The sequence below is a fragment of the Thamnophis elegans genome, chromosome 7 (assembly GCF_009769535.1).
Source record: "Thamnophis elegans isolate rThaEle1 chromosome 7, rThaEle1.pri, whole genome shotgun sequence".
In the NCBI taxonomy this organism is placed as follows: Eukaryota; Metazoa; Chordata; class Lepidosauria; order Squamata; family Colubridae; genus Thamnophis; species Thamnophis elegans.
The window spans coordinates 8,592,679-8,618,471 of NC_045547.1; the positions used below are offsets into that span (position 1 = coordinate 8,592,679).

Genomic DNA, 25,793 nt, shown 5'->3' on the forward strand with positions numbered 1-25,793 from the left:
AAATTAAAACCTCAGTAGAGTAAAAGGGTTGAAACAGACCCACTCTTGAAAGAGAGAATATTTTTTCCTAGACCTTTAAAAAAAGTATGTATAGTCATTAAGAAAAGATCTTTAAGCCTTGGTTAGGCAAAGGGGACCTTCATCCTCCCTGCATTTTATCAGCAAGGACACAACTTTTTTAAAAATCCTGCTGGCAAGCTCCTTCCCCAAGGGGATGAAAGATTTTCAAAGAGGGGGGAGCTGGATCTTCCTAAAACAGGCACTCCTGGTTTTCATGACAGAGACGCGCATTTTAAAGAACCCAAAGCAGCGGTGCCATTCAAGATTCACTGCGCAACTCGAGGCTCTTTGTCTGGTTCCGAGCGTGCACGCCGCACACTGGCCAGGGGGGCGTGCTCTGTCTTGAGGACTAACCTTCCCCCCCCCCCGCGTGGTCATATCAATGATCCAGGCGGCCCAGGGCTCAATAACAATTATTACAATTACAATCAGAATAGAGCTGGAAGGGACCTTGGAGGTCTTCTAGTCCAGTCCCCTGGTCAAGCAGGAGGTCCTAAACCATTTCAGACAAGGGACTTGTCCAGTCTCTTCATAAAAAATAAGATCCACAACGTTCCTTCTGCCCAAATTTGGTGCACTCCTACAAAAATGCCTTTGAAAAAATCCTGATACAAAACTGCAGGGTTAAAGTAGACACGTTTCATTACAGGCTAAGAGTATAAAATTGGACAATTGGATAGTCATTTGTCTGGAACGGTATAGGGTTTCCTGCATTAAAAGTCAATCATTAGCTCCTTGTTGTTATACCTGTTAAACTATTTCTCAGTTCTGCGATCGCTTGGACAAGCTTATGAGTTTGAAGAACAAATTCCCTCTAGATTCAAGACCAAATACAGGTGATCCTCAAGTTACGACCTCAACCAACATTTCTGTTGTTAATTAAGCAAGACATTTGTTGGGTGAGCTTTGCACCCAATTTACGACTGCTTGTTCTGGGGTTAACGGATGTATTTTTCAGCCAAATGAGGCAGCCTGTCACCTTATTCCCCAGTGGAGAATCACATTGAAAACTCAACCCTCACTACATCCAGTTCCATAGCTTGCAAAAACAGGAGTTTCGCATGCAATTCATTAATATTGTTTAACGGGTCTTTGATTTTTTTTTTTTGTGTGTGTGGGGGATATTCCCATTTCATTGACTGTAAACAGGGAAGACCCAATGCCACGAATGTCCCCATCCCGGCTGCCCACCCTTCGCCTCGGAAGGAGGAAGAGGAGGCGGCGGCGGCGAGGAGAGCCCACCTGAACTCGGCCGCGGCGCTGTGGTTCCTCCGCCAAGCCCTGCCCTGCTGCCGGAGCACCTCGGGCACGATCTCCTTCTCGTCCGGCAGCCGGTAGACCGGGAAGATGTAGAGCCAGTAAAGCACCAGGAAGCCCAAAGCGCTGGCGCCCACCGGCAGCCGCGACGCCCGCGGCCCTTTGCAGAGCGCCAAGCCCAGCGCCATCCTCCGCTCGCCGAGTCGTCAGTCCCGGGGAGGCCGAGGGCGGGAGACACCGCCGCCGCCGGCGCCGCCGCCTCCTCTTCCAAGGGCCGGCGGGAAGGAAGGCGGGCGACCCCAGACCCCCCATGCAGGGACGGACGGCCCCGCGCGGCTGCCGGCGCCGCCGACTTCACGGCGAGACGGCTTCCGAGGATGCTGCGGATGATGCTGCTGCCGACGACGCCGAGGAAGAAGATGCAAGAGCCGGGCGGGCGGGCGGCCGCCTGCCTGGCCTTCGACTTCCTAAGGGCAGCGGACTGAAGCAATGGGGCTTCCCCACCCCCCACCCCCGGTCTCTATTATGGCCGCCCCTCGCTTTAGAGGGACAGCGGCGGCGGCGGTTCCCCTCGGCCGCCCATCCTTGCGCCCGGCGGGCGAGGAAATGGGGCGTGGGGAGGACGAGGCGGGGAGAAAAAGCGGCGGCGGAGGGGAAGAGGAGGAGGAGGGGGCGAGAGAGGTGTGGTGACGGCGGCGCGCGCCGAACGTTTTGGGGGGGATGCTCGCCTCGCGCTCGCCTCAGCCGCCTCCTCCTCCTCCTCCTCGCGCTCGCCCAGGCTGGCGGGTTGGCTGGCTCCCCCAGCCGCTTGCCCCCCCCCCACACACACACACCCTCCCCTCGCGGACTTCCTGTCGCGAGGACAAAAGGAGTAAGGGGGAGGGGGGGGGAACGAAAGGCCCGATTGAGGGGGAGGGGAGGGGGGGAAAAGAGAGAAAGAGGAAAGGAGACGCTGGAAAAGGTTCCCGCGCGCAGGCGGGGGGGGAAGCGCGCGAGGACGCGCACGCTCCCCAAAGCGCCCCGCTTCTCTCCTCAAGAAAAGGAGGAGGAGGAGGGCGGGCTGGGCTTAGCAACAAAGAGCGGTAGTGGTGGTGGTACTAGAAGGATGGAGAACAGAGGGGATAGGAACAGAGCAGAGGTGGGTTCCTACCATTCGCACCTATTCCCGGTTCGTCAAATCTACCGGTTAGAAGAGGTTCCACCATGGACCCGGAAAGCAGCCACACCTACGAAGAGGTTCCAAAAATTTTTGAAACCCACCACTGCTACACACACACACTACACAGAGTAGAGAGAGAGAGAGAGATAAATAAATAATAAAAAGAAAGAAAAAGAGTGAGAGATGAAAAAAGAAAAAGGGACAGAGAGACAAAGAAGGGGAGAGAGAGAGAGAGAGAGAGAGAGGAAGAATAAATAATAAGAAAAAGAAAGAAAAAGAGAGAGATGAAATAAGGGACAGAGAGACAAAGGAAGGAGAGAGAGAGAGGGGGGAAAATAAATAATAAAAAAAGAAGAAAAAGAGTGAGAGATGGAAAAAAAAGAAAAAAGGGACAGAGAGACAAAAGGAAGGAGAGAGAGAGAGAGAGGAAGAAATAAATAAATAAGAAAAAAGAAAGAAAAAGAGAGAGAGATGAAAAAAGGGACAGAGACAAAAGGAAGGAGGGAGAGAGAGAGAGGAAGAAATAAAGAAAAAAGAAAGAAAAAGAGTGAGAGATGAAATAAGGGACAGAGAGACAAAAGGAAGGAGAGAGAGAGAGAGGGGGGAAGAAATAAATAAATAAGAAAAAAGAAAGAAAAAGAGTGAGAGATGGAAAAAAAAGAAAAAAGGGACAGAGAGACAAAAGGAAGGAGAGAGAGAGAGAGAGGAAGAAATAAATAAATAAGAAAAAAGAAAGAAAAAGAGAGAGAGATGAAAAAAGGGACAGAGACAAAAGGAAGGAGGGAGAGAGAGAGAGGAAGAAATAAAGAAAAAAGAAAGAAAAAGTGAGAGATGAAATAAGGGACAGAGAGACAAAAGGAAGGAGAGAGAGAGAGAGAGAGAGAGAGAGAGAGAGAGGAAGAAATAAATAAATAAGAAAAAAGAAAGAAAAAGAGAGAGAGATGAAAAAAGGGACAGAGACAAAAGGAAGGAGGGAGAGAGAGAGAGGAAGAAATAAAGAAAAAAGAAAGAAAAAGTGAGAGATGAAATAAGGGACAGAGAGACAAAAGGAAGGGGAGAGAGAGAGAGAGAGAGAGAGAGAGAGGAAGAAATAAATAAATAAGAAAAAAGAAAGAAAAAGAGAGAGAGATGAAATAAGGGACAGAGAGACAAAAGGAAGGAGAGAGAGAGAGAGGGGGGAAGAAATAAATAAATAAGAAAAAAGAAAGAAAAAGAGTGAGAGATGGAAAAAAAAGAAAAAAGGGACAGAGAGACAAAAGGAAGGAGAGAGAGAGAGGAAGAAATAAATAAATAAGAAAAAAGAAAGAAAAAGAGTGAGAGATGAAAAAAGGGACAGAGACAAAAGGAAGGAGAGAGAGAGAAATAAATAAATAAGAAAAAAGAAAGAAAAAGTGAGAGATGAAAAAAAGAAAAAGGACAGAGAGACAAAAGGAAGGAGAGAGAGAGAGAGAGAGAGAGGAAGAAATAAATAAATAAGAAAAAAGAAAGAAAAAGAGTGAGAGATGAAATAAGGGACAGAGAGACAAAAGGAGAGAGAGAGAGAGAGGGGAAGAAATAAATAAAAAAGAAAAAAGAAAGAAAAAGAGTGAGAGATGAAAAAAAGAAAAAGGACAGAGAGACAAAAGGAAGGAGAGAGAGAGAAACACATGGCCATCAAGCCACTCACACAAAGGAGGCCACATCCACAGAGTAGGTTCCAAAATTTTTTGAAACCCACCACTGGAACCAAGGTGGGCCGTGGTGAAATTCAAAAAAAAAGTTACTACCGGTTCTGTGGGCATGGCTCGGTGGGCATTGTTGCAGAAAATGACAGGCTTTAGACTTCTCAGGATACAGGAAAAGTTTATTTGGCAGCCAGGTTCAGAAAGCTTAGCATTGCAAGTTCTGAACCACCTTCATTATCGTTCTTATACATTCTCAAAAGCATTGCAACACGGAAATACTTAACACGGAAATACTTAACACGTTTCTTAGTGGTTACCTTGAGGAGAAAGCCTTATAAGGAGATGGGATCGTCTCCTTTTGTTTATGGAGTAGGTGTCATTAACGAACTTTAATTGAGCCTTGGACTTTTGATGTAGGCTTTTGAATTAGGGACATCTTGCTTCCTGTTTCTTTTGCAAGCTCCAACTCTGTCTATGTGGCTTTTAATATAGGGGCTCTAAGAGGCTGTCCAGCCTGACCCAGTAGGTTTCACACTTAATGTCCAAATCTCATTTTACATCTGCTTTAGGATGGCAGGGAGAGGATACTGCAAAATCCCCATTCCATCCCCACTCCAGGGGAAGCATACTGCAAAATCCCCATTCCCTCTCCACTCCTGGGGGAAGCATACTGCAAAATCCCCATTCCCTCCCCACTCCTGGGGGAGGATACTGCAAAATCCCCATTCTCTCCCCGCTCCAGGGGAAGGATACTATAAAATCTCCATTAAGAGAACTTTTTTATTTTTCTTTGAAAAAAAAACAAACACAAATATGTCATCATTTGTCAATCATTAAGACATTGAAATACAATTTTTTTTGTTGTGTGTACCCCTCCCTCCCTCCACCCCCCCATCCCCCCTCCTCCTTCCCCCCCCGACTTCCCAGAACCCGTACACGGTATGGATTTTTAACTAACACAGTCTAAAATCTATTGAGAAAAAAGAAATAAAGAAATTAATGACATTCTAGATTGAACTTAGCTTCTTCTTACTGAACTAACTTTTAACAGTTTAAATCATTTCTGATCTTAAGCATAGGCTAACTGGAATTTCTTAGTCCCGTATTTATTTTGTATATAGTCAATCCATTTTTTCCAGTCTCGTTTATATCTCTCATTTGAATGATCTTTGAGATATGCCGATATTTTAGCCATTTCAGCTAAGTTTGTTACTTTCAATGTCCATTCTTGGATTGTAGGCAAGTCTTCCTTCTTCCAATATTGCGCCACCAACAGTCTTGCTGCAGTTATCAGGTGCAGAATCAAATTGGTCTCTACCACTGTAAAATCAGTACATATACCTAGTAAAAATAACTGAGGAATAAACTTTATCCTTTTTTTAAAAACATTTTGCATGACCCACCATATTTTTATCCAAAATGCCTTAACCTTTTGGCAGGTCCACCATATATGATAATATGTAGCATCGAGAGAACCACACCTCCAACATTTAGGCTGTACATTCGGATACATAGAAGCCAACTTTTTAGGATCTAAATGCCATCTATAAAACATCTTGTAAAAATTTTCTCTCAGATTTTGAGCTTGTGTAAATTTCACATTTCTTACCCAAATTCTTTCCCATGTATCCAACATTATTGGTTCCTCAATATTTTGAGCCCATTTTATCATACAATCTTTAACTAATTCTGTTTCCGAATCCATCTGTATTAATACATTATATATCCTCTTTATATGCATTAAGCTTTGATCTCTTATTTGTTTAAACAGATTATCCTCAACTTGAATAAAGCCAATTTTTTGATCTATTTTCCACCTAGCCTGTAATTGCCCATACTGGAACCATGTTTGAACTACCTTCTCCTCTTTTAATACCTCTAAAGATTTTAATTGTAATACCCCCCTTTCCGAGGTAAGAAGCTGTCTGTAAGTAAATCTATCCTGTTTTTGTGCTGTATTCATATTTTCAATTGCATGTCTAGGAATTGCCCACATGGGTATCTTGTCATTTAATTTATATTGGTATTTCTTCCAAACCCGCAATAAAGCATTTCTCAAAATATGACTTTTAAAGTTCTTATCCAATTTTTTGTTGAATAACAGGTAAGCATGCCAACCAAATACCAGATACTATAAAATCTCCATTCCCTCTCCACTCCTGGGGGAAGCATACTGCAAAATCCCCATTCCCTCCCCACTCCTGGGGGAGGATACTGCAAAATCCCCATTCCCTCCCCATTCCAGGGGGAGGATACTGTAAAATCTCCATTCCCTCCCCACTCCAGGGGAAGGATACTGTAAAATCTCCATTCCCTCCCCACTCCTGGGGGAAGGATACTGCAAAATCCCCATTCCCTCCCCACACCTGGGGGAAGGATACTGCAAAATCCCCATTCCCTCCCCACACCTGGGGGAAGGATACTGCAAAATCCCCATTCCCTCCACACTCCTGGGGGAAGGATATTGCAAAATCCTCATTCCCTCCCTGCTCATCAAGAATGTGAAGGGAAATTTTACAAGGAAGAACATGGAAGATCTGTGTTTTGGGCTTTAGCTTAATTATTGCCAACTATTGTCATTAATGGAAGCAAAGTACATTTATACGCTTTTGATGGTGCCCATGAGACTACAATTTGTTTATTTAAGTATCACCCGTTGTACTTTTCAGGATTATCTCTTTTCTGATGTTGAAAGAAATGTCCTTCTGGGTTCAGCTCCAAGTGGGGAAAAAGACACTGGAGACATGGAGGCTGCTTGGAAAGATGGTTTATTGTTGGACAGGCCCACATGGCTTGAGCCCTGAACAGAAAAGGTGATCACATGCTTCAATGTTGGTGGAGAAGAAGGGAAGGGCTGAGGAAGGGGTTTGCTAGGCTTTTTATAACCTGTTTAGTCCCACTTCTCTGTTTCCTGTTCCTGTGTAAGAAGTGTATTCTGATTGGTTGTCAGACTCCCATGGAGCCATGCAGGAGCTACTCTCTAGGCTGTGTTTTGAATCCAGGTATGGATGAGTTCTCAGATGCCATGTGGTCAGGTGAGTAAAGGGCCAATATTATCATGCTTTCCTGCTGTAGCTGCTGGTGAAGTCTTTATTATGTAAAGTGGACCAGTCTGGCCATGTTAATGGCCCATTAACAAAGTGGGGATAGGCAGGAAGCTACAGGCAACTATTCTGTCTTTTAAAACATGTCTCTTTCTTTTCATATCCAGAGAAATATTCTGCCTTTTCAATATTTCCTAGGATATTTCATTTTTGTGGGAGAGGGCTGGATGATAACTTCCCACACTGAGAATCCACTTGCGCAGGTGTAAATAAATGGATACTTTTTGTTGATCATAGTCTCCTTGACCATTTTTTTAATATATAGAAAAAATGCATTGTGCTGCTAATTGGACACTGAAGCTACAACCCTAATTAAAATCCTAATTTCTCAACCTTGGTAGTTGGGGAATTCTGGGAGCTGAAGCCCACATATACTAATTAAAGCATACTGGCTGGGGAATTGTTGAACCCCATGGTCTTAAAGCATGCTGGCTGGGGAATTCTGGAAGCTGAATCCCGTTATTTTAAAGTATATTGGCTGGGGAATTCTGGGAGCGGAACCCCATCATCTTAAAACATGCTGGCTGGGGAATTCTGGGAGCTGAATCCCGTCATTTTAAAGTATATTGGCTGGGAATTCTGGGAGCGGAAACCCATCTTAAAGCATGCTGGCTGGGAATTCTGGATGTGTGTGAAGCCCACATATAGCAAAGCATGCCAGCTGGGTAATTCTGGGCAATGACATCTAACCTGTATTAAACCTACTGAGGCTGAGAAATACTGCCCTAAACCCAGTTCTACAAACCCAACAGCTGAATTCATATAAGTAGGCTCTGCATGATTAAATGGCTCATCTGGAAAGGATTTACTGCATATGCATTTCTCAAACTTGGCTTATTCTGTCTGGAATGACTGCAGCACCACTGATGGGTGTAGTTGTGCCAACAAGAAAAAAAACCGGCTGCAAATTAAAGAGACCGATGGCAGAATAATTTCCGTTGCCAGTGTGAGCAGCCATCTGGCCCCGACAGTAGATTGCGCAAACCCAAGTCTCTGGATATGGCCTTGGAAAAAAAAAAGGTTGCAAAAGAGACTTTTGTGTATGAAACCAAAAAATTATTGAAAAAAAGTATACCAAATGCTCCCTTTGTGTCAACTCAGAAAGCTCAAACTGTCCAAAGAGATATTGATTCAGTTCTACAGAGGAATGATCGAGTCTGTCATCTGCACCTCCATAACTGTCTGGTTTGGCTCTGCAACCCAACAAGACAGACACGGACTTCAACGGAGAATTAGAACTGCAGAAAAAACAATGGCTACCAACCTGCCTTCCATTGAGGACCCGTATACTGCACGAGTCAAAAAGAGGGCTGTGAAAATATCTACAGACCCCTCACATCCTGGACATAAATTGTTTCAACTTCTACCCTCAAAATGATGCTATAGGGCACTACAAACCAGTACTACTAGACACATGGACAATTTCCCTCCTCAAATAATTTACTAAGACTGTATTACTATTATTCTCTTCCTTACTAGTTTCTATCTCTTCCCACTTATGACTATAACCATGTTGCTTGTATCTTTCAATTTATATTGTTTTTAATTGTTTCCTAATACGATTTGATAGCTTATTAGTAACCTTGACTATCACAAAGTGTTGAATCTTTTTTATTCTTGATGTATGTATTTTATTCTCCTTATGTACATTGAGAGCAAATGCATCAAAGACAAATTCCTTGGGTGTCCAATCACACTTGGCCAATAAAGAATTCTATTCTATTCTATTTTATTCTAAAGTGAATTACGAAATTGTGAAAAATTCGGATATGATTTAAGAGCCTCTGTCCTTTATCTAAAAAGTAGTTTCAACCTGTGGGAAACAGAGCTTATTGTTTTTAAAGAAACTGTAAGAAGACATGCTAGCCTGTGAAGAAAATACATTATATATATATTTCTAATCTTGAGAATTGTATATGGGAATGAACTTCCCGCGGAGATCCGGACCCTCACTTCATTCGTTAAAACCTGGCTGTGCCGGCAGGCCTGGGGTTGATGAGTTCCCCTCCCCTCTCAACTGGTATGGCTGTGTGATTTTCGTGTATTTTAATTATGTGTACTGTTGTTTATGTTCCCTTTCCCCTTTGAGTTGTTCGCCGCCCTGAGTCCCTCCTGGAGAAGGGCGGCATACAAATAAACCAAAACTGTAAACTGTAAACTGCTATGCTAGAAACCAGTCTTAACCAGGAAATGCTGATATGATAATTACTCTAGAGACAATCTCTAGGAACTAGCACCATAAAATGTAATTTGTAAATAAGGGCAGGGGATGATAGAATTAGAGTAATGGGAGATGTAATCAGGGGTGGAGATAATATATTCATTTTAGATACTTTGGATAGGTTGTTACATCATTATTACTAAGCCAATGAGGAAGAGGTGGGAGATACATTTGTAATGGCAATAGGGAATATAAGAATCAGAATTGAGTTGGAAGGACCTTGGAGCAAGGGTGGAGCCAACTTATCTTTGCAAATATTTAGATAAGGCCAGAAATCCACCTAACTCAACATCCTGTGTCAGTGGGATGATATCCTGTGCCAGTTATGATATCAAGGTAAATAGATTCTTTCTCAGGTCCCTGTTCCCAAAGTTAGATCAGTAAACTTGTTAACCACAATTTGCAAGCAAAGGTCTTTGTCTGATAAGATCCAGAAATCTTATCTTCATATATGTTACTCTCAAGGATTAAACTTTTGAGCCTCTTCTCGCTTGTGTCAAGGCTGGTGTGGCTAGCCCATCTCCCATCTTTAAAGCTTCTCCAATTTGTTTGTTTACAAAAGGGCTTTCTCTGGTATGAAAGTCAGGTTTGTGCCTAACCACCATTGCTTTTACAGAAAGGAAGACCTATCTGGGATCTCTTTGGTGCTGTCTGAACTGGGTGCTTTTCTTGCAGGCATGAGCCTTGATGATCTTATCTAATTTTCTAATGAAACATCTGCAAGAAAACCAAGCTTAGGGGCTACCGAGAACCCTGAGCAGCTCAATCCTGAGCTACACCTACTCTCTTTTATAGCAAAATCTCTTTCCACCACTGCTTTCTACCAGCTGGTATTTTAAATGTTATATTATTACAACTAGTAGCTATTGGAAATCTCATTTTCGAGGAATTGGTCCAATTGGTCTTTCACAACTAAGTATTAAAGACTTTTAGGGACACTTATTTCATGGACTATATGATTTCCTTGATTTTTTTTTTAAATTACATTTTTAAAAGATCTGTTATTACCTGGTTTGATATTTTACTAATTTGCAGAAGTGGTGTACGGTGTACAGAGGGACATGGTGGCTCAGTGGCTAAGATGCTGAGCTTGTTGATCAGAAAGATTGGTGGTTCGAATCCCTAGTGCCGCATAATGGAGTGAGCTCCCATTACTTGTCCCAGCTTCTGCCAACCTAGCAGTTCAAAAGCACATAAAAAATGCAAGTAGAAAAATAGGAACCACCTTTGGTGGGAAGGTAACAGTGTTCCACATGCCTTTGGAGTTTAGTCATGCTGGCCACATGATCATGGAGACATCTTCTGACAGCACTGGCTCTTTGGCTTAGAAATGGAGGTGAGCACTGCCCCCTAGAGTCGGGAACGACTAGCACATATGTGCAAGGGGAACCTTGACCTTTTATGGTGTATGGGGGGCTCGGATGTTGCACAAGTAGGATGTGAAACTGACCATGGTTTGGCCCAACCAAATATTTCTCACTTGCAAAAACACTGTCAAATGTGACAGTTTAAATTAGAATTGTGCAGAACAGTGTGACTGAAATATTCTGTCCCCAAACATCCAATCCTGACCTTTCCCGAGGGGTATCACAAACTCTTCTGCTGTTATTGGAAGTGATTTGACCTTGAAATGGGAATAAGGCATTTGGGGGTCAGAATGTTTCAGCTTTGGAATGGCTTCATTATTTCTAGTTCAGCTGCAGATATGAAACACTACAAGGTAGACTGATGCAGATGCAATGGCTTTATTTATATGTAAAATTAAGTAATCGTGGCTAACACGGTACATAAGCTCATAGTTTAGTGGTGCATGAGAAATTAGGACGTTATGACTTGTGCCACAAGGCAGTTTTCAACCATTTAACTTAGTATATTATTTGAGCTTGGTACTTAGTATATTATTATTATTATAGTTAATTATTATATTATTATTAGTATATTATTTGAACTAGGATGAGACAGAGGTGGTTCAGGAAAATTTGAACAAATTATCAGAGCTTATTCTTCTATCCAGATTAGGTCAAGGTTCCCCTCGCACATATGTGCGAGTCGTTCCCGACTCTAGGGGGGGTGGTGCTCATCTCCGTTTCAAAGCCAAAGAGCCAACGCTGCCCGAAGACGTATCCGTGGTCATGTGGCCGGCATGACTAAACACCGAAGGCGCACAGAACACTGTTACCTTCCCACCTATTTTTCTACTTGCATTTTTACATCCTTTCAAACTGCTAGGCAGAAGCTGGGACAAGTCACGGGAGCTCACTCCATTACGCGGCACTAGGGATTCGAACTGCTGACCTTTCTAACCGACAAGCTCAGCGCCTTAGCCACTGAGCCACTGCGCCCCATTCTGTCTAGATTACCGTGGCATTAAAGGTGTGTTTTGTGTCGCAACGATTAGCCGCTGATCATTATTTTTGCTTACAAAAATGTCCAGGCCATAAAAACTCCCAATAATTAAAAGTTCTGTCACAAGCAGGTCCTATGTGGCTGGCTGAAAAGTCAGCAAGCTTCAGGAAATATTTGTAACTAACAAACCATGACAACTTACTGTTAACTACCGTAAATTGATTGCTTTGGGGCAGGAGAGAGGTTGAGTGCAGGTTGACATCTTGCCTAGTAACCTTTCTCCAATTCTGGTTCTCTACTTTAGACCAGGGCTGTCAAACTCCCGGCCTGTAGGCCGGATGAGTCACGTGCTGGCCAGACCCACGCCCGGTTTAGCAAAGGGGAGAAAATTCCCGATATGTCATGTGATGCCGCCATGGCGTGAGTTTGACACCCCTGCTTTAGACAATGTGCATAGCAATGCCCCGTAATTCCAAACAAACTGCAATCAAGCAAGACAAGTTAAACTGAAACATGAGCCTGCTAGATCGTGGTTTTCCAGCATCAAAGCAGTATTAAGAGGTGTGTTTTCAGCGTAGAGTTCTGAAATCCTTGTAATTAAGAAGAACAGTACTGCCAGTCAAGACGGACCGAGTTCGTTTCGTTCTCTGTTGCTCCCTTGTGGCTATTTCAAACAACTTTGCATCAGTAGCACTTCCGTAGCCCAAGAGTTGTGTGACAACATTGATATAATTAATTTTTAAAAAAGCTCTCGCTGTATAACAGCACAGGAGCCGTGGCACCAAAGAATCCTTAATTTCCTAATGCCACGGCATTAACCCAAGTTGAATATTTTGCTAGTGGCAACATTTCGCACGATCCTGCAGTGCTACTCCTTAATTTCAAATAGCAATAGCAGTTAGACTTATATACCGCTTCATAGGGCTTTCAGCCCTCTCTAAGCGGTTTACAGAGTCAGCATATCGCCCCCACAGTCTGGGTCCTCATTTCACCCACCTCGGAAGGATGGAAGGCTGAGTCAACCTTGAGCTGGTGAGATTAGAACCGCTGAACTGCAGATAACAGTCAGCTGAAGTGGCCTGCAGTACTGCACCCTAACCACTGCGCCACCTCGGCTCTTAACATGAGATCTTGAAGAAGGCAGTAGAATTTTTAGAATTAAGACTAATTTGAGAGATCTTATTTGTATTTTGAGACAATGTCTGAGATGTTGAATGAGATGGCTAAAATTATCCTGGAAATCCAAGTAGCCAACAAAATACCTTTGGGGGGGGGGGGAGGAGGAAATCTATGGCTTTGATCATATTGCTCCAAACATCTTAAAATGGCTAAAACTGCAATGGGGCTTCACTATGACAGGTTTTATGTTAGGTTTTAGACCTAAACTCAACACCAAGATTAGAGATGGAGCAAATTAAGTCTCCCTGGCCAAAGGAAGATCATTTCTTACCTTCCCAGCCTGCCGACCGAGCTGTGCAAATTTTACAAAGAAACTTCCTAAGGAACAGACCAGAAGCCACGGCAAACTGTTTTTGAGTTTCAAGCCTATTAGCAATCACCGTCCCTCCTGGGAGAAAAAGACATTAGCAGTTGTTGGAGGATAAAAACAATTTCTCCTCCCCCAAAGCATCAGGTGGGCTAATATATAACCAAAACCAAAGCAGTTGGTTCAGCTCTAGGAGAGACAATTTTGTAAGCTGAATTGCTTGATCTATCAGTGCCTTGTTTATCTACAACGTCTTTCATCCTCCCTCATCTGGACCTAACTCACTGTCTCCCACAGTACCCGATCTTATGTGTTAAAAGACTAAATACAGACTAAACACCCATATTATCCTGTTTTCCCGAAAACAAGACCTCCCCAGAAATATTTAAACATATGCGCAGCCTGTCCCTGCCATTTCTTTTGGTTGGTTGCTACGCAAACACCACGAGGTGCGGTGAGGCCGGGGGGGGGGGCAAAGGAGGGGAAACATGCCCCATGAACCCCACATCCTTACCTAACGGCCACCCCCGTAACCCTAGGCGAGGTGGCGCAGTGGTTAGGGTGCAGTACAGCAGGCCACTTCAGCTGACTGTTATCTGCAGTTCAGCGGTTCTAATTTCACCGGCTCAAGGTTGACTCAGCCTTCCATCTTTCCGAGGTGAGTGAAATGAGGACCCAGACTGTGGGGGCAATTTGCTGACTCTGCAAACGGCTTAGAGAGGGCTGAAAGCCCTATGAAGCGGTATATAAGTCTAACTGCTATTGCTATTGCTATCCAACCTGCCCCTTCTGTCACACTAATGGCCGCCACAAAAAGAGGAGCAGGCAGAGCAATGTACCAGCAGCCATGAGGTGACCATGCTCACCGCCTGCTGCACCTCAAAAATAATAAGACCTCCCCGAAAATAAAGCCAAGTATTATTTTGGGGGTCAAAAGAAAATAAGACCCTTTCTCATTTTTTGAGAAACACAGTAAATACCCATACATTAAAAAAAAATGGGTCACAACCCACCAGCGTTTGATGCACAAGATGCCTGCATAACATGCAGCGGAGAGAAAGGAAGAAACAAGGTACAAGATCAACCACATGGTACACCCTGCCATACATCAAAAACATTTCAGAAGCAGTAGAACACAACGTCCGAGATCTGCATAACGGGCACTGCACATCGCACAGGCTACCATACGAGGACAAATCATGCATTGCAAAGATTGCCTTGGAGGAGGAAGATATTTTTAATGTAGTCTACCAGATCCCCTGCATGCATTGCCCTTGTGACTATGCAGGACAGACAGGAAGGAAGCTGACAATTAGATTGCCAGAACGCAAGTGAGTGGTCAGACGAGGTGAACCGAACTCATTGGTAATCTTACATTGGGACAAACAAGGATCCACATATAATTTTGCAGATTGTTGTATCGGCAGATATAAAAACAGCCAGGGAAATGATTGAAGCCCAGGAAATGGGCCCCTCACCAGTTAACAGGAGTGCTGATTTACCACCAGCTGACCAAGTACTTAGGACAGTGTTTCTCAACCTTGGCTACTTGAAGATGTCTGGACTTCAACTCCCAGAATTCCCCAGCCAGCGAACGCTGGCTGGGGAATTCTGGGAGTTGAAGTCCAGACATCTTCAAGTAGCCAAGGTTGAGAAACACTGACTTAGGAGGCAGGGGCTTGAGAGCACAAGGAAACAACTTAATAGCCAGCCATCAACACCCCAGTCAACAATTAACAAACCACACACAACCAAGCACCATATAATCATCATACAGAAATAGCCCAAAGCACAGTCGGCTGGAGGGAAGTTCCCTGAGTATGGGCTCCAGTACGAGTCCGCAGCTCGGAAGACGAAAGCTTTTTATCTTGGTGACTGACCCAGATTGGGCCCTAAATACACATACTATCACAATGGATATTAATAATGCTACACATGCCAAGTGGGCCAATATTGGAGTTCATAAAAAGCTTCCTGGGCGAATATGAGGCTTCCTACCCTACTCAAGAAAGCTTCAGGATTTTTCAACACAACAGAGAGACACAAAAACACATGTATCTCCATCACCTGGGTAGGAGTTAAGAGTTGGCTATTTTCTCAGTGTTTAGGTGTATTAGAATGTAAGGAAAAAACAACAATGTTGGTGCAAAAAAAAAGAGACGTTCTCGATGTGTCAAACTCGATGTGTCACGTTGGTGTCATGTGATGTGACATGACTCCCCCCCCCCTTCGCTAAACTGGGCATGGGTGTGTGCAGCGGGTATCGCATCCGGGCCACGAGTTTGACAGCCCTGTGGTAAGGTAAAAATGTATATATCCTGTATTTCTTCACTTTACAAATTATGACAAAGAGTTCTTGAAAAAATTGGGGCAGAATCCTAGGTCAGCAAGAAAACCAAAGCTAACCCCAACAGAATGTCATCATTTGGTTGACCCTCCCCCCCCCCAAATATCTGTCCACAGCATCGAAGCAGACATTTATATAAAGAGGCTTTATTTATGTACATAGGAATGTGACGTTCACCACTCTCCTTACAAAGAAATCTCTGAATTGGACAAATAATCTAGAAGTTTCTTTAATCCAATAAATTCTCATGTATTTACATTCAAGTTTACATTATGTACTTCAAGTTCCATATTGGAAGCCACTGGAAGATTTCAGCTTGCCTCTTCTTAACGCGAGAATATGTTTGGTGAGGGAAAATGAACATCTGGAGAACATTGGATGGATATTCTGTTCAATGGTCCTCCAGTTGAAACTGATCCAAGGAAACCACTTTCTCTTTCTGTTAGGTGAGTGTTGCTCTGTCACCACCACCCAAAACATCTATGGCGGGATGCAAAATTCTCCTCCACCTCTCCAATTTACGGATGAAATCACTCTCAGCAATTTCTTAGATTTTTCTGATCCTCCATCCAGGGTAATCTGAACATTCTTCTTTTGTTTATCACAATCCCTTGCCTTGAGTGCCAAAGCTGGGTACTGTTTATGGAAGTGGTGGGTAGCATCTGTGATTTCTCCCATTTTGGTAACATTTACAACCCGACAAGATCAGAAAACCTGATCTTTTCTACCAACGCAGCTGGGATTTCAGTGCCTCGAGAAATATTGTTCCCACATCCTGCTGTTCCAAAGACAGGCTACAGCAATCCTATGTGCATTGGCTAGCTCAGCATAATCAATACTGCAATTTTAATTTTTTTTTTAAAAAAAAAGTTACAATAGAAAAATAGTCCACAGTTTGCTAATATGAAAACAAACATGCCACAAAAAATCCAGTTTAGGATGCTTATTATTCTTGCTTATTCCAACAGGTAAGTTCTCTGTGCAAGGTGAACATCTGGCAACATTAATGCCATTTTCTTCTTTCATGGAAAAACGTAGATTTAGCTTTCCCAGTTATTCCAGTTTCAATATAAATATCCTGCCCCTGCCTTATCAAAGAATTAACTACGTCTTCATCCCTAGAGTGCTTCTAAGATATGCAGGGCAGCTACCTGAGGAACCCAAAGAAGAATAGATGGTACGGCTATTTCTTCAGACAGATGTTCTTTCACCTGTCCAGAAAGCTCTGAGGAGGTTTCTTGGATCTTATGAAATGGGGAAGATGTTTTAAGAGGGTTATCCTTCATATACGGAGTGTAAGAAACAAAACCTGGCCACCGGAGCATCTGGAAGGAAATAGGGCCACCACACGAATAAAAAAACACCTCCGTTCTTCATGTTGTTTCTTTTGTGCAACCGGTAGCAGAAAACTGGGCAGGCACCCCATCGACTTCAGATTCACGAATAAAAATCACCGCATCTCCACTGACATTTATTAGACACTGGGCCTGCAGCAACAAAGAAGGGATATTCAATTATGTGCCTGATGGACTTTGAAACGGGAAGTTTCTGGTGATTTATAAGCTGGGGTGTGGCTTTGGCAGCTTCACAAGTTCTAGATATAGAACTGGGGGGGGGGGAATATACATGATAGCAAGAGCCTTAGATGGGATTCGGCAGATAGTTAGAGCAGCTTTCCTGTCTTTAAATTTTTTAAATATGATTTTTACGTAGTTTATAAATTGCCACCACCATCTAAGGGGCTTTTTGCTAAGCGATGTCCGGAATTCATGGCCAGCCTGGTTACAGAGAGGAGGGATTGGTTATGCTTGCAAAGCCTCAAAGGGGTAGATCAAAGCTCCTCAACTTGGCAACTTTAAGATGGGTGGACTTCAACTCCCAGCATTCCCCCGACAGCAGAGCTGGCTGGGGAAATCTGAAAGTTGGAAGTCCACCCATCTTAAAAGTTGCCTTGGTTGAGAAACACTGGAGTAGACAGTGACCGCCATGCGATCCAGAGATGTCCAGGACTGCTTTAAGGACTTGGATCACAGATGATGGAATTTATATCACATTTATCTCAAATTAGGAGTCGGTCTGTAGGTGGAAAGAAAATAATTATTTTTGGAGTCTCTTTGTTTTTATCTACTCAAAACTGCATGCCTTTTAGAGAAGCATGAATTATTTAAAATGTTAACAAAACATTGTTCATATCTAATCCAGGTAAAATGCAAGGCCTAATTTAAGCGGAACCTATCTGTTTTGGGGTAAATAACAGGGGTAAATAAGATATACATGCCAGCCTACTGAAGAATGGATTAATCCATAATTTAAATTAAAAGCTACATGCCTACAGATTAGGCTATCTAATGCTTTGGATTTATTTCCAAAAATGCCTTTGGAGCATGAAGGAGCACGAGCCAGGCACCGATCATTACCTATTAAAGCAGCTGCATCTCCAATTGAATGGACTGCAGCCAGGCAGAAAAAGATGCTGCTGCTTTAAATGTAGCAAACAGGGCTACTGGCATGTCTATGCAGCTACACACTATGAAGGACCGTTTGCAAATTATTTCTAAAGCACTGGACATTGTTTTTCAAATTCCTGGGGCAGAGACCTCTTCTTTTTGGTTCTGAAAATGCCAGAAACAAGTCATGAATGGTTTTAATTTGGCCATCATCTTCTCAGCAAAAAGCTGTGGGCTTTGGGGTTATCACGAAGAACCCCCAGATGGAGGGTTTGGTAAGGTGAGCATCTTTACCTGGTTTTTGTTTGGGTTTTCCATAAACACACACTGCTTCATGATGTAGGAGACCACAGCATTTCCCCCAAGGGCTGCCACATGAGCTCGGACCATCGCAAACACTTCAGCGACAAAGGCATGCAGGAAGCCACTCACACCACCTTCCTATAAAACACATACAAATAAGTTGTTTGAGTGTAGAACAACAGAGTTGGAAGGGACCTTGGAGGTCTTCTAACCCCCCCCTCCTCTGCTCAAGCAGGAGACTTTATACAATTTAAGACAAATGGTTGTCCAATCTCTCCAGCGATGGAGCAGCCACAACTTCTGAAGGCAAGTCATCCCACTGATGAATTGTTCTCATTTTGAGGGAATTTCTCCTTAGTTCCAGGTTGGGTCTCTTTTTAATGATCTCCTACCAGTTACTTCATGTCCAGCCCTCAAGTTGGAATAGGGTTGTGTCTGACCTTAGGGGGCCAGGGTGGGCGTGGCCAGCTCAATGTCACTCGTGTCGGGGCACCCATGGTGGTCTGAGCGCTCTGCCAGTGAAAACAGGCCCCCAAGCTCTGTTTTGGGTGCAACGGCCTCCTGCAACGACTGGTGGGCTGCAGGCGGTACGCCCCAGTACGGGTGTACCAGTGCCTGTCTGGAGCACCGGGTACCATTCCGATATGGTGTTCCGGAGGGCCCACCCGCCTGCCCATTGTCCTTACCTGTCTTTAAACTCATTGGTGCTTCCGCGTACGCGCATGTTGTGTACAGTGCCTGCGTGACGCTCCGCCAAGCAGCTGGAACGTCGCGGAATTCATGTGGAGGACTGCGTCCATTCATGTGGAGGACGCTGGGCTCCATTGCAACCGTACCGGTTGCAACGGGATCCGGAACCCACCACTGCCTGCAACCCTCTGCCAGCGAAAACAGAGCTTGGGAGTGCCGCCTGCAGCCCTTGCAAGCTCCGCTTTCAGCTGTGATGGCCTCCTGCATGCAGCCCTCTCAAGCTCTGTTTTCGCTGGCAGAGGCACTGTGGGCTGGTCCTTTGCTGTTTCCAGAGAGGCCCCACGGGTCAGATCTAAGCACCCCGTGGGCCGGAGCCGGGCCACTGCCCTGGAGTTTGACGCCCCTGCTCTGGAGCCATGCCACATTTCAGACCTACGCCCATGGTGTACTCCAAACCTAAACTCAACCCTTCACTTATAAAGCCCTTCATGGTATTGGACCTGGGTACTTGAGAGACCGCCTGCTGCCAATTACCTCCACTAGACCCATTAGATCACACAGGGTTGGCCTCCTCCAGGTTCCATCTACCAGCCAATTCCATCTGGCTACTACCCGGGGGAGGGCCTTCTCTGTGGCAGCCCCGGCCCTTTGGAACGAACTCCCCGCAGAGATTCGGACCCTCACCTCTCTCCAGGCCTTCCGAAAAGCCGTTAAAACCTGGCTGTGTCGGCAGGCCTGGGGTTGATGAGTTCCCTTCCCCTCTCGATTGTGTGTCTGTTGGTTATTTTAAAGGCTTGTATTTGTATTCTTGTGTTTCCCTTCCCCTCTTGGGTTTGTGAGCCGCCCTGAGTTCCGTTGGGAATAGGGCGGCATATAAATAAAACGAAACCTAAACCTAATTGGTCATGCGAGAAATGCACTTGTCAGCTCACCTCTCGTAGAGAAGTGGTTTCTCGTATGAAGAACATGTTGATGATCCCAAGATATTTCGTTATTTTTGCCCCGGGGATGAAAGAAAGCGGTGTCATCTTCACAACTGGCACAGTGGAGTTCATTCCCATGGGTCCCAGATGGTTACGGCACTGTCCTTCGGTCAGTGGGCTTGGCTTGTCCAGGGAGATGGCTACACGGAGCAAAGAGAGAGAGAAGCTCAACTGGAACTCCAGGCAAACCGGATGGAGGCAGCACCAACGGTGACCCTTCCACATGGGCGTGAGAGAGCTGGGTGACCACATTCAGCTGCCTGTGATGCTCAGCCAAAGAAAGCGAATTATCATGCAGCACATGCAGGTGAGGGGCCAGAAGCTTGGCTGGGATTTATTTTGGGGGGGAAAAAGGATCATTCCTGCAAAAGGAAACACGGAGGCCAGCAGCTGCACAGACAGATGATTGGTTATAAAGTGGATCTACAGAAAAGGGTGGGGTGGGAGGGCAGAGTGGAAGGATTCGAAGAGGGAGTCAAAATTTGATGGACATTTTCTGCAAGAAGGAATGACAAAAAGTCTACAGGAAAGAGTGTGAAAGTTGACATGTTTCTCCGTTCCACTTGTTTTTGTTTTGCCTGTTTTTGCAAATTTGGTCTAAGCTCTCCCAGCTTCCATCTAAATCGTCATCGTGAGCAAATAAAGCAAAATCTAGGGAAGGACTTAAATAAGAATTTTTAAAAAAACAACTCATTGTGGATTAATTCGGTAATTACAGCCATGCAGGTCACATAGGGAATCCTTGCATGTTATGAGTAATTTCACTGAGGTATACATACATATTCCGCCATGCAGAGTATGTATATTTTTGAGGGGGGTGGGGTGGGGGTGGGGTTACAATTCACAAGCCTGTATTGGCCACCGGTACATATGCTGCCAATGATTCGGGGGGAGCCGCGCGCTCCAAAGTTAACCGTTTTGGGACAGACCCCCGCAGCTTTCACACTCGGGACACTGATTTTTTGCAACGCCACTATTGAATACGAAGCTCTGCCCTTTGCCACTGAGAGGTTCAGAATCTAGGCTCCCAATGATCAGAATGGGGTAGAAACGGCTGCCTACTTGTCTTAATTGATCCACGCCTTATGGTGTGAGCTTTCTGTTTAATGAATTCTATCCAGCTGTTGCATCTGTCTGCAAAGGAACTGTAATCAACCGAAGTGGCTGGAAACACAGACAGAGAAACAAAAAGAGGGGACAAAAAAAAAAAAGAAAGAAAAGGAAAGGAAAATATGGATGACGTCCCTTTGCCCATTGAAGCGTCCCCTTCTGATGAACCCGTCATCTTGATTTGTATCCCGCCTTTATTATTTTTATCAATAACTCAAGGCGGCGAAAGTTATTATCAACGACTCGACACATCTTCCTCCTCCTGTTCTCCCCCATAACAACCACCCTGTTGAGGCAAGTTGGGCAGAGAGAGAATGACTGGCCCAAAGTTACCCAGCCGGCTTTAATGCCTAAGGCAGGACTAGAACTCAGTGTACCCAACAGTTATTGGTTTTCCCAAGTCTTTCAATGAGATTTGAATGGAACTAAGGTAGTGCATTATTTGTCTAAATTTACAAACACACACGTATGTATGTATGTATGTATGTATGTATGTATGTATGTATGTATGTCATGGGGTGCGATGGCTCAGCGGTTAAAGATGCTGACTTTATCAGTGGGAGAGCTGACAGCTCAGGTTCGAGACCTGAGTGCTGCACAACGGGGTGAGCTCCTGTCCTCATCCCAGCTCCTGCCCACCTAGCAGTTCGAAAGCATGCAAACACGAGTAGATTAACAGGCTCCAATTCAGTGGGAAGGTAACAGCATTCCGTGTGCCTTTGGCATACAGTCATGCTGGCCACATGGCCATGAAAATTGTCTTGGAACAACGCTGGCTCCTTCAGCCAAGAAGCGGAGATGAGCAGCGTGCCCTAGAGTCGAACTTGACTGGCCAGAGAAATCTTTACTTTTAGATAAAATCTGATCATGCTGATAGGGAATTGTGTATATGTGTGCGCGCCTTTGTGAGTATCTCCTATAAGAATGCCCAAATTCATCAAGAGCACTTGCCCATTATGAACGTATTTTGCAATTATTTGCAATAATTCAGAGCTTTGTATTTTCCCAGAAGCTTACAGCCAATTCTGAAGTGTTTCCAATTTGGCCAAAGATTTCTATAAGTTGGTATCGCTAAGATCAGCACAGGGATTTCTGAAACAATTTTTATTTCAATTGCCTGCCATAGGCTGATGCCAAGAGGGCCAGAGGAGTGTTTCTTTTCATATACATACATTAAACGTATTGAATAAGTGATTTAAAGCACCCTTATGAAAAATTATATAGGGGTGGGGGAATTGTTGAATTTCTGAATAAAGGTTAAATACTCTGAATCAACTCAGATTCAGTAAATATGGAATGAGTTGAGCTGGACTAATTTTAAAAAAGTGATATGAAATATTCAGGAAGGTTAAATCAGATGTAGTAGTGTTCAATGTAATTTGGCAAATAGAAAAGACATTCAGTTTAACCCTTATTACACCATGAAAATCTAAAGCAAAATATAAAATAATTGGCACAAGTTGGACCAATGGAGAAAGTCAAACACTGCTTCTTAGGATTCAGGTAAACATTCCTAATAACATTCATATTTAATATAATTGATCTTGGAATATTAATGCCACTTTCTCCCAGCAATGCCTGGTCAACTAAGGCAACAGTTCTAATGCACGAAGTGGGGGAATGAGCAAGATAAGTAAATACTTCTTGCCAATCCATCATTCAAATTTATGAGTTTACTCAGCCAATTCATCAGATCAGAGCGTTTTGTCAAATCCATTAAAAGTTTTATATTTTATCTTGAAAGGCCTGGTTCATAAACGCTGTGTAATATCATTTTTATGGTACTGGAGCATCTCATTTTTTTCGATATGTTTTTATTTTGAAATAAAAACTGTCTAGATAACTGTTTGTAGACAGGCATCAAAACTGCTAATGAGACTCCACGAAGGGAAGTCATCTTGATATATTCACAGCTGTTTTACTATACCCATCTCTGTCCTTGGTTAAAGAAAAAAAAAATCCAGTGGAATTCAAAATTATATTAAGGGAAGATGAAAGTCAATAATCAACAACCCTTTCAGAAAATTGTTCTGGGCAACAATAGTATCACTTGAAACCCATTGTTGTCTAAGTGTTTGGAAGATTTAGTGTTATATCTCAAATGTATCCCCAACAAACCCAGGAATGCATTTTCTGTTCTGGCTTTCAGCTAAATCAAGTGAACTCACCTCTTTGACCAGCCGATATACCTGCGTGGGAGCTTGCATTCTCCAGGTCCTCTAATAAGACAAAATGAAGTCCACCAATATGATATAGGCAGTGACAACTCCATTAATTCAGATTTCTTTTCATGTCAGTTTTCAGCGGCAATCTGCTTAAAATACCCCTCTAATCAACTCTGGAATCACTGAATATCAATGTTCAGGAGCTATTAACCACAACATGATAGCAATAGCAGTTAGACTTATATACGGCTTCATAGGGCTTTCAGCCCTCTCTAAGCGGTTTACAGAGTCAGCATATCGCCCCCACAGTCTGGGTCCTCATTTCACCCACCTCGGAAGGATGGAAGGCTGAGTCAACCTTGAGCCGGTTAGATTTGAACCGCCGAACTGCAGGTAGCAGTCAGCTGAAGTGGCCTGCAGTACTGCACTCTAACCATTGCGCCACCTCGATGAGTGAACACTCTAATATACTGAAGTCCAATTTGGCAATGAACATGACTGAAGATTCATCTGCACGCTATATTTATGGGAGAAAATAGGGACTTTTTTCCTGTAGGGTTAGAAGCCATCCATGTTCCTGATTATAGTGCAGTTTCCTGCCATTTTTATTTGCAAAAATATGTATTTTTGAAGGGGAAAACTGAAGCATACCCTCTAAAAAAAGGTACATCACAATACAAAAAAAAATTGTTAAGCAAACAAAACGCTAAATTAACCCTCTAATGCTCATATTTGTGACAGGATTACAGGTAATTCTCGACTTACGACCACAATTGAGCCCAACACTTTAGTTGCTAAGCAAAACAGTTGTTAAGTGAGTTTTGTCCTGGTTTATGACTTTTTTTTGCCACAATTGTTAAGTAAATCACTGCACTTGTTAAGTTAGTAACACGGTTGTTAAAAGTGAATCTGGCTTCCCCATTGACTTTGCTTGTCAGCAGGTCGCAAAAGTGGATCACATGACCCCAGGACATAAATACGAACCAGTTGCCAAGTGTCTAAATTTTCATCCCCTGACCATGGGGATGCTGCACCGGTTGTAAGTGTGAAAAAAGGTCATAAATCCCTTTTCTCAGTGCCTTCTCAGTAACTTCAACAGTCACCAAATGAACTGTTGTAAATCAAGGACTGCCTACACTCAAACCTTCATGAAATAAATATGAGGTTAAAACAGAATGCATACATATGTTTAAAAGGTCATCTCGACTGTTCATGGTACAGTTTTGACGCTGAAGAATTCATTTTGGGAAAGAAAGACGTCACGGATCCAATTTGATGGATTTCTTAACCACATTCTTTCTTTCTATTCTAAGATCCTTGGACATTATGTCAGCACACTCTTCAAACAAATATCTTTTTCCTTAAAAAACAATAAGCTTTGCTTTCTTGATAACTTTGAGAAAGCTCTAGTGCTTGTTGTTTCTTTGTTTTGCATCATTTCCCCAAAACTTTTGGTAACCAGGGACATTTATAATTTATTCTACTGTAGATGATACCTGTAAAATAGGCTTGTCACATCTGAATGTCAGTCTCTAATTCAAAATCTTTCACACATTAACCCATCCTCCCAAAACAACCCATCACAATATAAACAAGAATGTATAATCAGCAGAAAAGAAGAATAAACAGTGTATTTAAAAGTGATGTTTGAATAAATAATTCTTAAGGGAGGTTCTCAAGATGTTAAAAAAGGGGGCAAGTGCCAAAAAGGCATAAATGTGATTTTAAAAAAATCAGTATCAAAACATATTTTACTATAAACAAGGTAGAGAAAGTCTGCAGAATAAGGTTTCAGGAATTTTTCCTTTCCCCTTTTCCAACAGTGGCCATTGGCAGTGTCCATTATGCATGTTCTCCTATGCAATGAAGAAATAGGCTGTGTGTGTTTGTGCTTTTTGTAGGTGTAAGTGTTTCTATTCTAACCTTTGGGTGTGTTTGTATGCATGTATGCACTGAAAAACACAGGGAGGGCAGCAAACATCCCCCTTTGGTTCAGCGATTGGGAGAGAGGGACCTTCAAATGGAATAAGAATCTAAGATCTGATTTATTTTGCAACTGCCCTTCCCATAGGGATGCATTGGGCGCGGGGATTATTCCTTTCTTCCAAGTCCTCCCTTTTCAAACTCAAAATTTGTTTTTCTGTCTTCTTGTATCATATCACACTGGATCCCATTGTGTTCTGGTATTGGAGAATTACCCTGCCGACTGACAGAGAGAAGCCTGAGTCCCTTTACCTCATTTCTCTGCCCCCCTCCCCAAACATCTTGTGTTCCAAAAATTATCTGAGGGCTTTTCTACAAATGCATTAATGTTAAAGTAATGATGAACGATTCTCTAGTAAATCTTAATGCAAGGGAAGGGAAACGAACCACAGTATACATTGTTCTACTTTTTTTTTTTAAAGGGCATTTTTATGCATTGTTTAGAACAGGGGTCCCCCACTGGGCCGT

General features: G+C 43.4%; 2 protein-coding genes across 13 annotated transcripts in view; both read right to left on the reverse strand.

Moving 5' to 3' along the window:
* The window catches only part of ST8SIA1 (ST8 alpha-N-acetyl-neuraminide alpha-2,8-sialyltransferase 1), a 49,155-nt gene extending 47,110 nt beyond the window's left edge, over positions 1-2,045 (reverse strand). The window contains exon 1 of the mRNA XM_032221498.1: positions 1,303-2,045. Within this exon, the coding sequence (XP_032077389.1) occupies positions 1,303-1,505 (203 nt within the window). The 5' untranslated portion in view covers positions 1,506-2,045. The remainder of the gene's footprint in view (positions 1-1,302) is intronic.
* A 13,729-nt stretch (positions 2,046-15,774) lies between these two features.
* Positions 15,775-25,793, reverse strand: part of C2CD5 (C2 calcium dependent domain containing 5) — a 93,172-nt gene continuing 83,153 nt past the window's right edge. For 6 of the 12 annotated variants that reach the window (XM_032221937.1, XM_032221929.1, XM_032221928.1 and 3 more), the window contains 5 exons: positions 23,346-23,396; positions 21,130-21,231; positions 20,017-20,207; positions 18,386-18,532; positions 15,775-17,131 (listed from right to left, as the gene is read on the reverse strand). In XM_032221937.1, coding sequence (XP_032077828.1) covers positions 17,018-17,131; positions 18,386-18,532; positions 20,017-20,207; positions 21,130-21,231; positions 23,346-23,396 — 605 coding nt within the window. In that variant the 3' untranslated portion in view covers positions 15,775-17,017. The remainder of the gene's footprint in view (positions 17,132-18,385; positions 18,533-20,016; positions 20,208-21,129; positions 21,232-23,345; positions 23,397-25,793) is intronic. The other 6 variants (XM_032221931.1, XM_032221927.1, XM_032221933.1 and 3 more) reach the window with 3 other exon arrangements.